Source organism: Oncorhynchus clarkii, chromosome 23 (genome assembly GCF_045791955.1).
Source record: "Oncorhynchus clarkii lewisi isolate Uvic-CL-2024 chromosome 23, UVic_Ocla_1.0, whole genome shotgun sequence".
NCBI classification, from domain to species: domain Eukaryota; kingdom Metazoa; phylum Chordata; class Actinopteri; order Salmoniformes; family Salmonidae; genus Oncorhynchus; species Oncorhynchus clarkii.
This window is the reverse complement of record NC_092169.1, coordinates 7,423,086-7,437,959: the sequence shown is the minus strand read 5'-3', so window position 1 is coordinate 7,437,959 and position 14,874 is coordinate 7,423,086. Positions and strand designations below refer to the sequence as shown.

At 44.7% G+C, this 14,874-nt stretch overlaps 1 protein-coding gene across 1 annotated transcript; it reads left to right on the top strand.

Annotated features, from left to right (window-relative positions):
* The first annotated feature begins 530 nt into the window (after positions 1-530).
* On the top strand, positions 531-13,924 carry LOC139381946 (uncharacterized). The gene is made up of 18 exons (XM_071125827.1): positions 531-1,394; positions 1,605-1,637; positions 3,321-3,493; positions 3,633-3,678; positions 3,773-3,898; positions 4,018-4,122; positions 4,319-4,537; positions 4,824-4,961; positions 5,164-5,268; positions 5,386-5,511; positions 5,635-5,841; positions 5,987-6,127; positions 6,864-6,968; positions 7,097-7,185; positions 7,359-8,067; positions 8,283-10,145; positions 10,513-10,597; positions 11,942-13,924. Exons 1-18 carry the CDS (start codon positions 834-836, stop codon positions 12,571-12,573), a joined length of 5,463 nt encoding a protein of 1,820 aa, XP_070981928.1. The 5' UTR covers positions 531-833; the 3' UTR covers positions 12,574-13,924.
* Positions 13,925-14,874: the final 950 nt, after the last annotated feature.

Sequence of the window (14,874 nt, the reverse complement as noted above, 5' to 3'; positions counted from 1 at the left end):
AGTTGTAGTCCACACTACTATAAGCATTTCGCTGCACCCGCTTTAATATCTGCTAAACTGTGGACACAGAGATTCTAAACCTAGTACATACTGTACTGTCTTTGCCAGTACCTAACTTCTCATTTCAAATGTGATTTCACCTGTGCTGTTAGTGGCGATATTCGACCTTTCTGAGCTCGAATGTCAGCGTCTGTGTCCTGAAAAGGTATCTGCTATATAGCTATTATTAACGTCGTAATATCAGCATAGAGTGCTAGAGAATAGTTCAATGCAGTTGCAGTGAGGGGGGGGGGGGGATATTTGGTTGGTCAGGACAGGGGGGTTGTGACTAGTTACCAATGTGCTTTTTGGTCTTAATTTAAGGTACATTTTTGGCATAAGGTTATCAGTGTGGTTTGGGTTATGTTTAAAATCAAATTTTAAGAAGATACATTGTATAAAATAGTGGCGACCCTTTCATATGATTTCATCGATTTTTTTTCACAGTCTATGGATTGGCGCTATCTACCACGGATATACGTCATGTCTCCACAGCCACAATATCCGCAACAAGTTCGCTCGGATCTGGTGGTGTGAGGTTATATAGCTAGCTATATAGCTATCCCGCTAACGTGAGTTGTTTGAGTTTCCATATAACGTTAACCGAACATTTACCAATTAAACCACAAACTTGCAATAGTGAATACGTGCACCTTCATATATAGCAATATCAGAGATATGTACCCAGCTAGGATGGTAATCTAGCCAGCATTTCAACGTTCGCATCCCCTTTGAAGAGTTCTTTCTGCTTACGTTAGCTTGCGAGCTAGCTAGCTTTCATAAAACATTTCGAAATGGGACGAGGAGGTGGTCGGAAGCGTGGAAAAGGCAATGGACCTCCTCCATTTGACATGGGACCAAGGCGGCCTCATCCATTTGACATGGGCCCAGGACCAGGTTGGTGTGGGCCGCCTGGACCTTTTGGTCCTTTTCACGGTGGCCCCGGTCCACATCCTAACTTTATGGGAGATCCAATGATGCAAGGCCCCATGCCCCCAGATTATCACGGATATGGGCCAGGCTATGGGCCAATGGGTCCAGGTGGCCCCATGGATGGATACGGGCCAAGAGGCCCCATGGATGGGTATGGGCCAATGGGTCCAGGTGGACCTATGGATGGATGTTTTGATGGGCCACCGATGGATGGGCCAGGATTCGGGTATGGTCCAGGTATGCCCGGACCATATGATCCAATGATGGGCAATGTACCAGGACCAATGCCCCCCCCAGTCATGGCCCCGCCAGTTATGCCCCCCCCAGGTATTCCACCCCCTGGTATTCTTCCCCCAGGTATGCCACCCATGGTCCCGCCTCTGGTGGACAACTCTGGCTTTCCTCCACCCTGGCAAAGCGAGGTAATGTTAGCTAGACAACTTGTAGTGCTTTCTGCATATGGCAAATTCTCAATGTTATACTTGTAATTTAAAAAAAAAATGTTTAAACTGTCTTGGTGTTATAATAACATGACATGGTTTGAATGTGCAATCAAGAACAATTCGTTTGTTCTTCATGATTAAAATATTAAAATAAAAAATCATCCCTAACATCAGGTCTGCCTCCTTTAGGTAAACCCTTATGCTGTTCCTCCGCCGTCGTGGGTAAGTGCCACTGTGTCTGTTCTGTCTTGTCATCTCTATGATACACTGCTCAAAAAAATAAAGGGAACACAAAAATAACACCTCCTAGATCTGAATGAATGAAATATTCTTATTAAATACTTTTTTCTTTACATAGTTGAATGTGCTGACAACAAAATCACACAAAAGTTATCAATGGAAATCAAATGTATCAACCCACGGAGGTCTGGATTTGGAGTCACACTCAAAATTAAAGTGGAAAACCACACTACAGCCTGATCCAACTTTGATGAAATGTCCTTAATTAAAACAAGTCAAAATGAGGCTCAATAGTGTGTGTGGCCTCCACGTGCCTGTATGACCTCCCTACAACGCCTGGGCATGCTCCTGATGAGGTGGCGGATGGTCTCCTGAGGGATCTCCTCCCAGACCTGGACTAAAGCATCCGCCAACTCCTGGACAGTCTGTGGTGCAACGTGGCATTGGTAGATGGAGAGAGACATGATGTCCCAGATGTGCTCAATTGGATTCAGGTCTGGGGAACGGGCGGGCCAGTCCATAGCATCAATGCCTTCCTCTTGTAAGAACTGCTGACACACTCCAGCCACATGAGGTCTAGCATTGTCTTGCATTAGGAGGAACCCAGGGCCAACCGCACCAGCATATGGTCTCACAAGGGGTCTGAGGATCTCATCTCGGTACCTAATGGCAGTCAGGCTACCTCTGGCGAGCACATGGAGGCCTGTGCGGCCCCCCAAAGAAATGCCAACCCACACCATGACTGACCCACTGACAAACCGGTCATGCTGGAGGATGTTGCAGGCAGCAGAACGTTCTCCACGGCGTCTCCAGACTGTCACGTCTGTCACGTGCTCAGTGTGAACCTGCTTTCATCTGTGAAGAGCACAGGGCGCCAGTGGCGAATTTGCCAATCTTGGTGTTCTCTGGCAAATGAAAAACATCCTGCACGGTGTTGAGCTGTAAGCACAACCCCCACCTGTGGACGTTGGGCCCTCATACCACCCTCATGGAGTCTGTTTCTGACCGTTTGAGCAGACACATGCACATTTGTGGCCTGCTGGAGGTCATTTTGCAGGGCTCCTCCTGCTCCTCCTTGCACAAAGGCAGAGGTAGCGGTCCTGCTGCTGGGTTGTTGCCCTCCTACGGCCTTCTCCACATCTCCTGATGTACTGGCCTGTCTCCTGGTAGCGCCTCCATGCTCTGGACACTACGCTGACAGACACAGCAAACCTTCTTGCCATAGCTCTTATTGATGTGCCATCCTGGATAAGCTGCACTACCTGAGCCACTTGTGTGGGTTGTAGACTCCGTCTCATGCTACCACTAGAGTGAAAGCACCGCCAGCATTCAAAAGTGACCAAAACATCAGCCAGGAAGCATAGGAACTGAGAAGTGGTCTGTGGTTCTCACCTGCAGAACCACTCCTTTATTGGGGGTGTCTTGCTAATTGCCTATAATTTCCACCTGTTGTCTATTCCATTTGCACAACAGCATGTGAAATGTATTGTCAATCAGTGTTGCTTCCTAAGTGGACAGTTTGATTTCACAGAAGTGTGATTGACTTGGAGTTACATTGTGTTGTTTAAGTGTTCCCTTTATTTTTTTGAGCAGTGTACAATTTCAATAACATTTTGCTACTTACTTTCAACTTTTCACTGGCTCCTTTTCTCTTCCCGACAACAGCCCGTTCCGACAACAGCCCTCCTTCCGACTGAGACAACTGTAGTGCCTGATGTGTGGGGACTCTGCCGGGGCTCCGAGGTCCCTCAGCCTGATCCACCCCAGCCTGATGAACAGAAGACCAAAGTGCCCAAGAAGGACAAAAAATCATCAGGGAAGAAGAGCTACAATGACAAGTAATGGTCATTATGTCAACAAATTGGGTGTCATCATCACTGTGCGATTAATGTTTGATTCCATACGTTACATTAGTTGTTCAGGAAGTTCTGTTTATACGCATATGTTTTTTTTCCTCTCAACACTTATAACTCATAGGCCTCCTCCACCTGGAAGATCCAAGGGGGTCATCTCGTTCATTGGGGTAAGTCCAAATGCTGAGAATCCTGCTTGAATGGAAGGTTCTACATCTCCACTAGTAAACATTGCATTCTCAAATTGTGCTCTCCTGTCCACAGCCAACTTATGGCTACATCGAAAGAGACGATCTCAAAAAATATTCCTTCACTTTTGATGCTTTTCTGGGAGTCCCCAAGAACATGATACCTGGAGTCAGGGTGCATTTTACAGCCTATAAGGAGAAGGTGGGTCACTTTAGAAACATTTTGCTAGATACTGTTAAAAGGAAAACATTCGGAGGAGTTTGAGCCATTGGTTTTCATTGTATTTGCCTTTTTTATACTTCCCTGTATTGTAAACCCAGGCAGGGGAGTGTGCCACCGATGTATCTGTACCTCCAGGGGGGACTGAGGAGATTGACTCCACCATTATTGAAGGTTTTGTCTGCAATGCTATCCCGGAGCAGCAGGTGAGAGAACTCTGTAGCACAAAGAAAAACTATATTAATTCTTGACTTTATGAACATTTTCATCACTGCCACAATGAGATGTTTTGATTATTGTAAGTATATTTGATTCTATGCTTGGCTTGTTATGACTAATACTTGGCATCTCTTTTAAAAATGTCCCAGTTGGTATTAACTGAATGTATGTGCCCCCACACAGCCTGGTGCAAAGCAGAAACCTGGCCAAATTGAGGCCAACATCGATGGCAAGACAAGAGCGCTGCTTTACTCAGAGAAGGACAGCACCATCACCCTGTTGCAAGGGGACCATGTGACGTTCAATTTGTTAACCGACATAGTTTCCCAAAACGTTAGAGCCACTAGTATTCGGCCAAAGACACCACAGACTTTTAAGATCACTGGAGAGAAGAGGGAGGTGGTAAGTCTGAGTGGCACACCTATATTCTTACACTTTAATTTTGTTAAAAAATGTGGACGTTAACTCTGGTCCTGGAGAGCTGCACGCCTCCATGTAGCGCAGTATGACTACACCCGAGTCAAATAATAATCTATTCAAGATCTTCAATTGAGACCACAATTATTTACATCAAGTGTGTTAGAGCTGGGCTGGAAGAAACTACTGCAAACAAAGTGGCCCAGTGGGACCAGAGTTGGCCATCCCTATTGTAGCTAGCTGTTGATATAGTTTTTGCTCTCTTAACCAGGGTGTGATAATGAGCGTAAAGGGTGGCTCTGGCACCATAATGGCAGCGAACCAGAACAACCTGCCCTTTGAGACCACAGAGAACATGAGTCTAACTGAGTTCGCTGTTATGGATGAGGTGGACTTCACAGTCGTCACAGTGAGCATACTGTTTCTTTCCCATCCACATAATTGTATGGCAAATTGAGTTTGTTGACACTGAATTAGGACCCGTTTGTACCTGGGAATGATGTTAGTACCCTGTAAATGTGAAGGTTTTGATCCTAAGTATAGCAATGTATAAATGATTTGTTGATTGACTGATACATGTTACATTAACATGTCGTCATTGTTTTCATTAGATCAAAGGGAAGGAGAAGGCCATCAGAGTAAGGAAGCTGAAGTGCTTGGTGACACTGGAAGATACCATGGAGAAGAAGGTTGAAGACACTGCAGGAAAAGACAAGGTGGGGGGGCACAGTTCAGTGCAAAATCTGATAGGTGGTGGAAAATCTCCTGTCATTCAGAGTTGAGTACTTTCATCTGTGACATACCCAATCATGTCCTTATTACTGTCTCTCCAGTGGAAGCCAGTGGCCCCAGTGGAGATGGTGTTGCCCCAGAGGACTGTGGTGTTTGAGGACGTTAGCACTGTGCAGCATGCAGGAACGGTCATTAAGGCTGTCCCCAAGGTGTCCGACAAGAAGCAGGTACGGTGTATTACTAAGAGATTGAACGTATAAATCAGACAGTTTTATTATGTGTTCTTGTTGGAGAATGTTTGGGTTGTCAAATCATGGATTTTAGAATATGTTATCTCCTTTTCCTTCCAGGAGCAGGGCCTTTTGGAGGTGTGGGTGGGTGGCACACAGAAACCGTTATCGTTTGAAGCCGCTGACGTTCTGACTGACGCCACCATGTTCGACGGAGACAAGGTTCACTTTAACATCTCCACCAACCGTGAGACCAAGGAGGAGCGTGCCGTCAACGTGGAGATTCTCTCCGAGACGTTTGAGGAGTCAACAGAGCAACGCAGAACTGTAAGATCATGTTTAGCATGTGGTACATGATGTCTTTAAGTCTGAGGCTGGCTAGGTCTTTCCACACTAAAGAAGGATGGGATGTTTTATGTAATGCCTTAATGGATTTGCACAGTATGTCTAAGTGAAGTGTTTTCCCTTCTAGGGTGTGGTGGTGCAAGCTGGGGAGCTGTCTGGGACCATTAAGTGCCATCAGAGCCCCCAGCTGCTCTTCTTCCATCTGACCGAGGTCATGGAGGAGACGAAACTGGACATCTCAGAGAAGGTGGAGTTTAGTGTCATTCCGGTAAGTTTCCCTGGAGCTGTGATCCGATTGGCATGGGGAAATTAATATCTATTGGTATACTGTACGTGCAAGTAGCTATTTAGAGAAATGTAGTTATTTTGACCAGTTTCCAACTTGAGGATCATGCGGTTACATTTCGATATAACCCACACTGCTGCTGTCACATGGATCGATTTAAATACTGTCCTCCACTGAGTCTGGTTGACATGATGATTATTTTCAAAAGAAAGAGCAACGTTAAAGGCCCAGTAACAGTCAAAATGATTTTATCCTGTGTTTTGTATCATACTTGTACAACAGCTGATTAAACTAACACTGTAAAAGTATGACAGAATGTGATCCGTTTTATTTCCCTATACTTGCTGGTTGAAAATACAATCACCACAGGACCTTCTAATCAGCAGGTTTTGCAACGTTGGCAATCTAAGTTAATAGACGATTAACAAAGCAAGTTCAAAACCTCTCTGCAAATAACAGTTTCAAGTTACATATCCCTCCCTTTAAGCCCCTCCACTCTGGTGGATTGTGATTCCCGCGCCACAATCCTAACTGGTTAATGCAGCGCTTTGGTGTCCTTCCCCACTCCCCTCAAGGTTTTCAAGCTATTTTTGTTGCTTTTTAACAATTTTTAATGGAAAACTGTTACAAACTGTTACTTAGCTAATTGTTACCCAGAATTGATTTTGAGATAAAAACAGCTGCGCTGGGCATTTGAACGCTTTCCATTTTCTCTTAGCTTGAAACAGCTGAAGGAGGTAACCAAGCGATCAGGATCAAACGCTTTATCGACAGTGTCTTCACCCGTGTGCCCAAGCTTGTGGGCGTGGCAACAAAAGAAAAGGTTGGTTTATGATTGACCAAAGTCACAGGCTTTTGTTCCATGATGTTTAGTGCTGGGGGATGTCATATTGACCTATAGGATAGACATGTTGCTGTCTATGTTATATTAAATTGCCTATTGTCTTACAGAAGAAGATGACCATCAAACTGATGAGAGACTCAAAACTGCTCATCAAGGGTGCAGGTGTCAAAGTAGAGCACAAAGATGATGATCTTACGTGAGTTTGATTGTGATTAGTAGTAGTATTGGTTCCAACGTGAAGTCAAGGGTAAAGTATCATTGTGTGACGATTTTGGATGGCATTTGTTAGCTCAAGCCACAGGTACCCTGAAATCTAAACGTTTTAACAGATGTGCTCTAAGTCATTTCCCTCATTATTTTGTGCCCCAGCAACGACAAACCTGCCTTGGAGTCGGATAAGATGAAAGCTGTCGTAAAAACTCTGCGGTCAAAAACTGCTGGCTCTGGATCTGGTGGCAAGGACTCGGACAGCAGCCGGCGGCGATACGGGCGCAGAAGCCGAAGCCGGAGCCCCAGCCTAGACCAGTTTGGCCGGGTGAAGAAAAGGCGGAGCACCAGCAGGGAGCGCAAAGAGCAGGATGGTAGCAACAGGTACAGGAGCAGTCGCAGTCGCAGCAGGAGTCGGAGCAGAGAGAGGAGCAGCCGTGGGAGCAGGAGGCGAAGCCACAGTCTGGAGAGAAAAGATTCCAAGCACAGGAGCAGCAGCAAGGAGAGGACATCCTCGAAAAGGAGCCACAGCAAGGAGCGAGATGGAAGCAGTCAGAGGAGCTCCAAGAACGGTTCAAGCTCGGGAAGTAAACCTCCAGATAGAATGAACGATGAGCTAGAAAGAAAGAAGAGGGAACTAGATGAGCTCAATGAGTTGATATACCGCAAGAGAGCCATGGTCGCCATGGAGCAACATGGTGGAGTTCCCAATTTCCTGCCAGAAGGGAAGCCTATGGAGAAGACCTGCTTTGACTACAATCATGGAATGCCAGAGCTTCCTCCACAACCTAAACCACCCACTGACATCAAACCCAAGTCCATTCTGAAGAAGCGCCCAGACCATGTCACAGGGCCACTTTTCCCAATTCAGGTCAGTTGTTATTTCTAAACTTCTTTTTCAGTTAGAAAATCATTTGTTCTTAGGAATTTCAAGAGCTGGTTATATTCCATGGGGTGCTGGTGCTTTACATAGTTTTCATATATCGATATAAGAAACCTATTACAGTCAATATTATTGTGATCAGCGCGACATGAGACTATTTTGATTTGTATGACGTGGTGGGAAAATGTTTTGTTTCTTTGCAGACTGAACCCCCTAAAGCTCAACCTCTTGATCAAAGGCTTGTGGAACAATACGGTTATGACGTTGAGACGCCCTATAAACCACACTCTGCCCAACCACCCTTCACCCAAACATCCAGTCAGAAGTCCTATTATGAAGGTTCACCTGCTGGACATCCTGCTCCTGACCTATCTGCAAAGTATGATCCATATGAGCAGACTTCTAGAGAGCACCCATCACAACCTTCTCCAGTTTGCCAAACACCTCTTGACCCTCATTCTTCAAAACGACCTCCTCCCAGCCGAGAGTCTCAGGAAAAGAACCCTAACTTGAACACCCAGCTCGCCCGTTTCCTCAACATCCTCAACAAAGGTGTGGATGCCGGTCTGCTGTCCACTGTCGTCAAGGAGTCTCGAGAGGAGATTGCTGGTATTCAGGAGGATAGTTCCCTCCCTCAAAAGTGTTATCGTGGGTCGCGTGAACGTGGGGATGAAGATCAGTACAAGGATGCCTACAGGGGAAGAGAGGAGGAGCCAGAGCGGCCACACAGGGCCTTCGACATGGAGCGAGTGAAGACCTCTGAGGCTAAAGATGACCCCAGAGACGAAGACAGGCTGCTGCCTCACGAGAGAGCAATCCAGGACAGTGGTGGCTTTTCCGGGATTCTAGGAATGACGTCCCACACCCAGTTCCTGAGAGAACCTGAACGTGTGGAAGAAGAGGATGACTTCCTCTATGGGGGTAAAGCAGCAGCGGCTGAGGAGGAGCGCTATGAGAAACCTGGGCGCACAGACAGATCCAGGGATGACGGGAGGTCCAGCCCAGCCCCGGTGGAGGAGACCAAGAAGCAGGAGAGTCAGGACAAGACACAGCACTTTGACAAGATCAAGAGCCTGCTCCAGGCCATCGGCCTGAACCTAAACACCTCCGAGGTCACCAAGCTGGCAGACAGGACCCAGGAGCGCCTCTACGGGACAAAGTCATCCAAACACTCATCAGATTCCTCTGAGAGAGAGACGAAGCACTCATCTAGGCGGGGAGATCGGCATCGGCGACGCAACACCGACTCATCTGATTCCGAACGCCTCCGGTCGGCCTCGCCCTCCAGGTCTTCCCAGCAGGAGGTGTACCTCAGCCCCCAAGACACCCCGGAATATGGAGGGTTCCTTGACCCGGAAGAGGAGGCTGCCTTGGAGAAGGCAAGGCAGATGCAGAGCCTCACCAAGAAAGTGAGCGTCTCGCCCCCCACCACCTCTCCCACCTCCTCCTCACATCCTGGCACATCCTATTCCACCACAAAGTGGAACTTCCCTGACAAGAGACAGCCCATTGCCCCTAAGGGTTGGCCTAGCAAGGGGTGTAGTACCAACTATCTCTCATCACTGCTGCCCGGTCCCTTAAGCCCCCCCCAAAATATTTCCCCTGTCCCATCCTTGACAAACACACCTCATGTTCCAGCTGGTCAACAAGCAGCTGGGGTGTATACTTATGCTTCGCCTGTGGGACAATCCCCTGGCCTACCCACGGCCTTGCCCACCGCTTATTATGGGCATCCTGGTGCCCCCATGATACCATTTGCAAAGACTCAGCTCACACAACAAGTGAATATATTGAATCAGGTGACTGTATCGAATCCCACAATGGATGTCTTAAGTCAAATCCTCCAAGTCAACAGCCAGTCTAGATGCCTCAAGGTGATTGAAACAGTCAAAAGTGGGTCCGGTGCACAGCAGGATTCGCCAAGACATAATATCACCATACCTCTCCAGATCAACACACAAAGCCCCGATGCTGCAGCTGGACAGCCCTCGCCTCCCCCTCTATCACCAGAGACTCCGGGTCCACCAGTGACGGAAGACGATATCAAGGCCAAACAGAAGAAAAGGGTATGTTTTATGTTTTTGTTCATTCCATTTGTAGAAATAAGAAAAAGTTGTACCCGTCTGATCATGTTAAGTTTGTGTATAATCTACAAGCCAGCAACCCACCTTCAGTCCTTGGTGTTGTTGACATTTGAATTGCATTATAGGCCATTTTTTAAAGCTTTTGGGTTATTTGTCTGAAATTGTAAATTCCTGATAGTGCATTTTGGAAAGGTTCAGTGCGTGTACACACTTTTTTTGTATTCCCAATATTAAATTGCTTCTGTTAACTTAATATTCTGGATTTAGTGCACACTGGCAAGTCAGTCCAAAGCTGCTGCATTCAGGAAATGACTGTATTTACAGTGTGTGTGTGTGTGTCGCTTTGTAGCTGGAGCAGTTTAACCTGCGGATGAGACAGAAGAATCAGCAAAGAATGAACGATACTCGTGACAGTAGGAAGAAGAACGCAACAGGTAACCCTTAGTGAGGTTGAAGTGTAGAGAGGTGTCCAGCCACACATTGGTTAAGATTAGGTCATACCAGAACTAGTCAAGAGCTATAGCCAACTTAATTGATACTGGGCACTAAACACACATTTAATGTACAGGATGTGATGATACCATACTGTAGATGTCAAGAACCAGCCATGGAGGGAACACAGATAGATTTGAGGCTTCATTTAGACAGGTTTAATGGAGGTTTTACTTCCTCTTATTCCAGCCATAGTTAATCAGGTTTCAGTGATATCTTAGATAGCTTTAGCTATTAAATTTCCTAGATGTACATTTTCTGTTTTTATCCTTGTGTTAGGGCTAGGTTTTTAAGTGTTCCTATATATTTGCTTTGAAAGGCCTGGCCCTGTAACGATTTACCAGCTTGGCACTTGTCTTGAATTGTGTAATGCGAGTATGTTCTAGTAGGAAAATGAGTTCCCATACTTGGTTTACGCTCATAATGAAGTATTAATAAATATGTTTATTTGTTGTGCATGCAATTCAGATTTTTAAGCATGTGGTCTTCAAGACTCAAGTGCTTTTGCTCAGATAAACTAATACTAACAGAAACAATAGATAGGCATATACTCCCATGTTCCTTTACTCTGGACAGGAGTTGCTCTAAAGACAGATATTAATGTTAGCTAGCTTTAACATGTAATGTTTTCTCCAACAGATAAAGGTAAGTATTTTAGCAGAGTTTGCGTCAACAGGTCTTAAGCTGTTGAATTGCATTATTGTTTATGTGTAGTACAGAAACAGGGATCTGGTAAGCTGTAGGAAGTCCGCAAAAGTGTTAGGACTTTTTGGCAATATTAGAATTACTATACGTTTCTTGATTAGGGGAGTGGGTGTTCCAATTTCTACTGCTAGGGAGAAACCTTTACTTGGGGGGACTTGTTAGTGTTATTTTTACTCCAAAACAGGGATAAATATTGGGACTGCTGTCAATCTGACAACTAGCTAGGGCCTGAATAATGAGGAAATGAGGGTGTGGTAGTGTTACGTTAAGAAGAGTAAGCTAGGTCAGACTGCAGATGGTGTCATTTGCTATTTAGCTTCAGTGTATAAGCTATCTTTAGTGTCAAATATTTATCATACCTCAGTTCATTATGATAATTGTTTTTATAGTACTAGACTAGGTTAACTAACTACATAGTCTTGAGTGTCAGCTCCATCAGTTCTGAGCCAAAGGTGGAAGATTAACAGCCAACCAGCAGCCTGCAGAGTCCCAAGAGCCGGAGCGTCAGTAACGTCAACCTCGCAGAGCCCCTGTGATGATAACCCACACATGTACCCTGTGTTATTGTTGCGTTTTTACAGGGAAAGTTCCCAAAGTTACCTTTGCAAACACAGAGCCTAGGAACGTGTGGATCTGTGGCCACTCCCTTATATATTGGGCAGAGATGAGGGCCAAGTCGCCCGAGATTGGCATGCAGCTGGGCATGGACCCCAGCAGTGTGCGGGTGTGGTGGAAGGGCACACAGGGCATGACGTGGGCCCAGCTGCTGCCCCAGCTTGACCAGCTGAAGATCAAGTGGCCCAGCCCAGACGTGGTCATCCTGCACCTGGGTGGGAATGACCTGGGCACCCACAACCCTGAGGCCCTTCTGGCATCTGTGAAGAAGGACCTGACCTCCATGAGGAGCATTTTCCCACAATGCCTGTTGGTCTGGTCTGACATCTTGCCCCGGATTTCCTGGAGGCACACAGAGGACAGCGACGCAGTGGACAATGTTAGGGCTGCCATCAACAGAAGAGTTCACACCATCATCGCTGAGCTAGGTGGCACTGCTCTGACCCATGACAACATCATGTGTGGCTCAGACGCAGGCCTGTACAGGCCAGATGGTGTTCATCTGTCCGGTAAAGGTATTGATACTTTCAACTTGAACTTGCAGGACTTTTTGGAGAAGTGGGAGACCGAGGCAAGCAATGGTCCTGAGATGAGTTAAGAAATGCCCAATGAATTTGTTTTTTTATTGAGGGTGGTTTTATTTTCATTTCTCTGTTGTCATAGTTACCTTACTGTGCTGGAGCGCTGGATACCAACCTACGGGTTGATTTTAGATGTAATGTTACTTCATTGCAAATAATACATTCTGTTATGGTAGTATCCACTTTGATTAAATGCTGTATGTAATCTTTTCTTTTTTTAAGTTTTAGCATACTGATGATTAGCATGTTGTTTATCCATAAAATGCTAGAATTTTACTTATTGTATGAATTTTGTTGGACAGAAACAAATAAACTAGATAATTGGAAAATATCATGTGCTTGGCATTTCATTCAGCTCTGAAGCCTCTGAGATATAAAACTTGTGATAGAAGAGGCATTCAAACTAGGTTGTCTGTAAATTATGGCGGTAAAAGTGAAGGTCTGTTAGTTAAGTGGAAATTCTAACATTGTCTCTTTCTTGTCAAAACATATACTCACTCAATTTTTAAGTTAACTGCAGAAGAAGAAGAAGGAAGATGACTTTATTGTCCAAAGTACACAAATATCCAACGGAAATTCTACAGGTATACAAGAGGTAACTTTTGTTTGTACACTGTTGCTAGAGCTTTTCTAGTGTAGTAGTTAGCTAGCAGATTGGCCACTCCAGGGTTCTCTTATGTATTACTTTACCTTTTATTTCTGTAACTTAATGTTCTCTTTTTTTTGTTCACTATCCAAGCTGTAAGGTTGCTTGTTGCTGACCAGCGCCAAGTTTTCTATCCCTCCTACCTACCTAGGAGTCTCTTTACCTTTATCCATTTTCTAGGATGGTCTCAGGACTAGGTTTTGAACATCCAACATAGCAAAGGTAACACAAGTTCAGCTGAATTAGATTTTAAAAAGAGAACATTTTTAATTTGTTGTCACTTTTTGGAAATGATACAGCATTCAATAACAAAGATCTGTGCAATCCAGTGTTGATGTACAGTGTAGTAATTTTGGAAGTTCTGTCACCATACTTTTCTGTGATGTTTCTGTATTATTTCGATCGAAATATAAAATGACGTACATAGGTGACCGTGAGGTGTGCATGTTGTGACATCTGACGTTGTTGAGATTAACATGTAGTGCACAGAGCGTCAAGATCGATGAAAATGCACCCTAAAGATTATTTTCAGAACTAAAAAAAAAAAATTGCATCTGGGTAAGTTTTTTGTTGTTGTGTGTTTAGTCGCTGAAAGAATGTTTCTTAAAAATAAATGTACACCTGTCATAAGGCTTGTTACTAAACGTACTGCTATTTTCATCGTTTCAATCCTGAAAGATCATCTTTCTATGGTGTGACAATAAACACCAGACTATTATGAAGATATGACTTGTGTCTTTAATTATACATTCGATTGGCAGGCTACTTGAACCTATTCCATGTTGGTACTACTTCGACACAGTACGTTTTCAGTGTAGCCTGGCTAATACATTGGAAAGTCTACACCCCTTAAAAAAATCAGTTTGCTGCCTTAACATCCAAAAGGGATGCAATTTGATTATTTTACCCCTACAGATCTACGCAACCTACAAATGAAGAAAATCTAAAATACTGATATAATTGGATAAGTCTCCACCCCCCTGAGTTAATACTTGGTGGAAGTGCCGTTGACAGTCATTACAGCTGTGACTAATTTGGAATAAAATTCTACCAACATTGCACAACTCTTAGGGCAACACAGTATAGACATTGTTTTTGTCAAAATTGCACAAACTCATAAATTTGGTTGGGAATCATTGATGGACAGCGATATTCCAAAAAGCCCTTTTGGGGGGGGGGGAAACTAATTCTGATTGGCTGGATCTGGCTGCTAAATCAGACCAGGCCGACCCATGGCTGCGCCCCTGCCCAGTCATGTGAAATCCATAGATTAGGGCCTAATGAATTCATTTCAATTGACTGATTTCCTTATGTGAGTTTGAGTTTATTTTTTACAGAGACCGTGCACATTAATCAACGTTTCAGTAAAAGTGCCAGAAGATATCTCTATTTGGTAAAAGACTAAGTCCATATTATGGCAAGAAAAGCTCAAATAAGCAAAGAGAAACTACAGTCCATCATTACTTTAAGACATGAAGGTCTGTCAATCCGGGAAATTTCGATAACTTTGAAAGTTTACTAGTTCAGTTGCAAAAACCATCAAGTGCTGTGATGAAACTGGCTCTAAATGAGGACCACCAAAGGAAAGGAAGACCCAGAGTTACCTCTTTTGCAGAGGAGAAGTTCATTAGAGTTACCAGCCTCAGAAATTGCAGCCCAAATAAATGCTTCA

What these genes read in the sequence shown, in the direction of transcription:
- LOC139381946 (XM_071125827.1), top strand. Translation starts at nt 834, where the DNA reads ATGGGACGAGGAGGTGGTCGGAAGCGTGGAAAAGGCAATGGACCTCCT. An exon ending in CAACAGAGCAACGCAGAACT is followed by an intron (nt 5,842 to 5,986) that starts GTAAGATCATGT and finishes TTTCCCTTCTAG; the next exon opens with GGTGTGGTGGTGCAAGCTGG. An exon ending in GGCCACTTTTCCCAATTCAG is followed by an intron (nt 8,068 to 8,282) that starts GTCAGTTGTTAT and finishes GTTTCTTTGCAG; the next exon opens with ACTGAACCCCCTAAAGCTCA.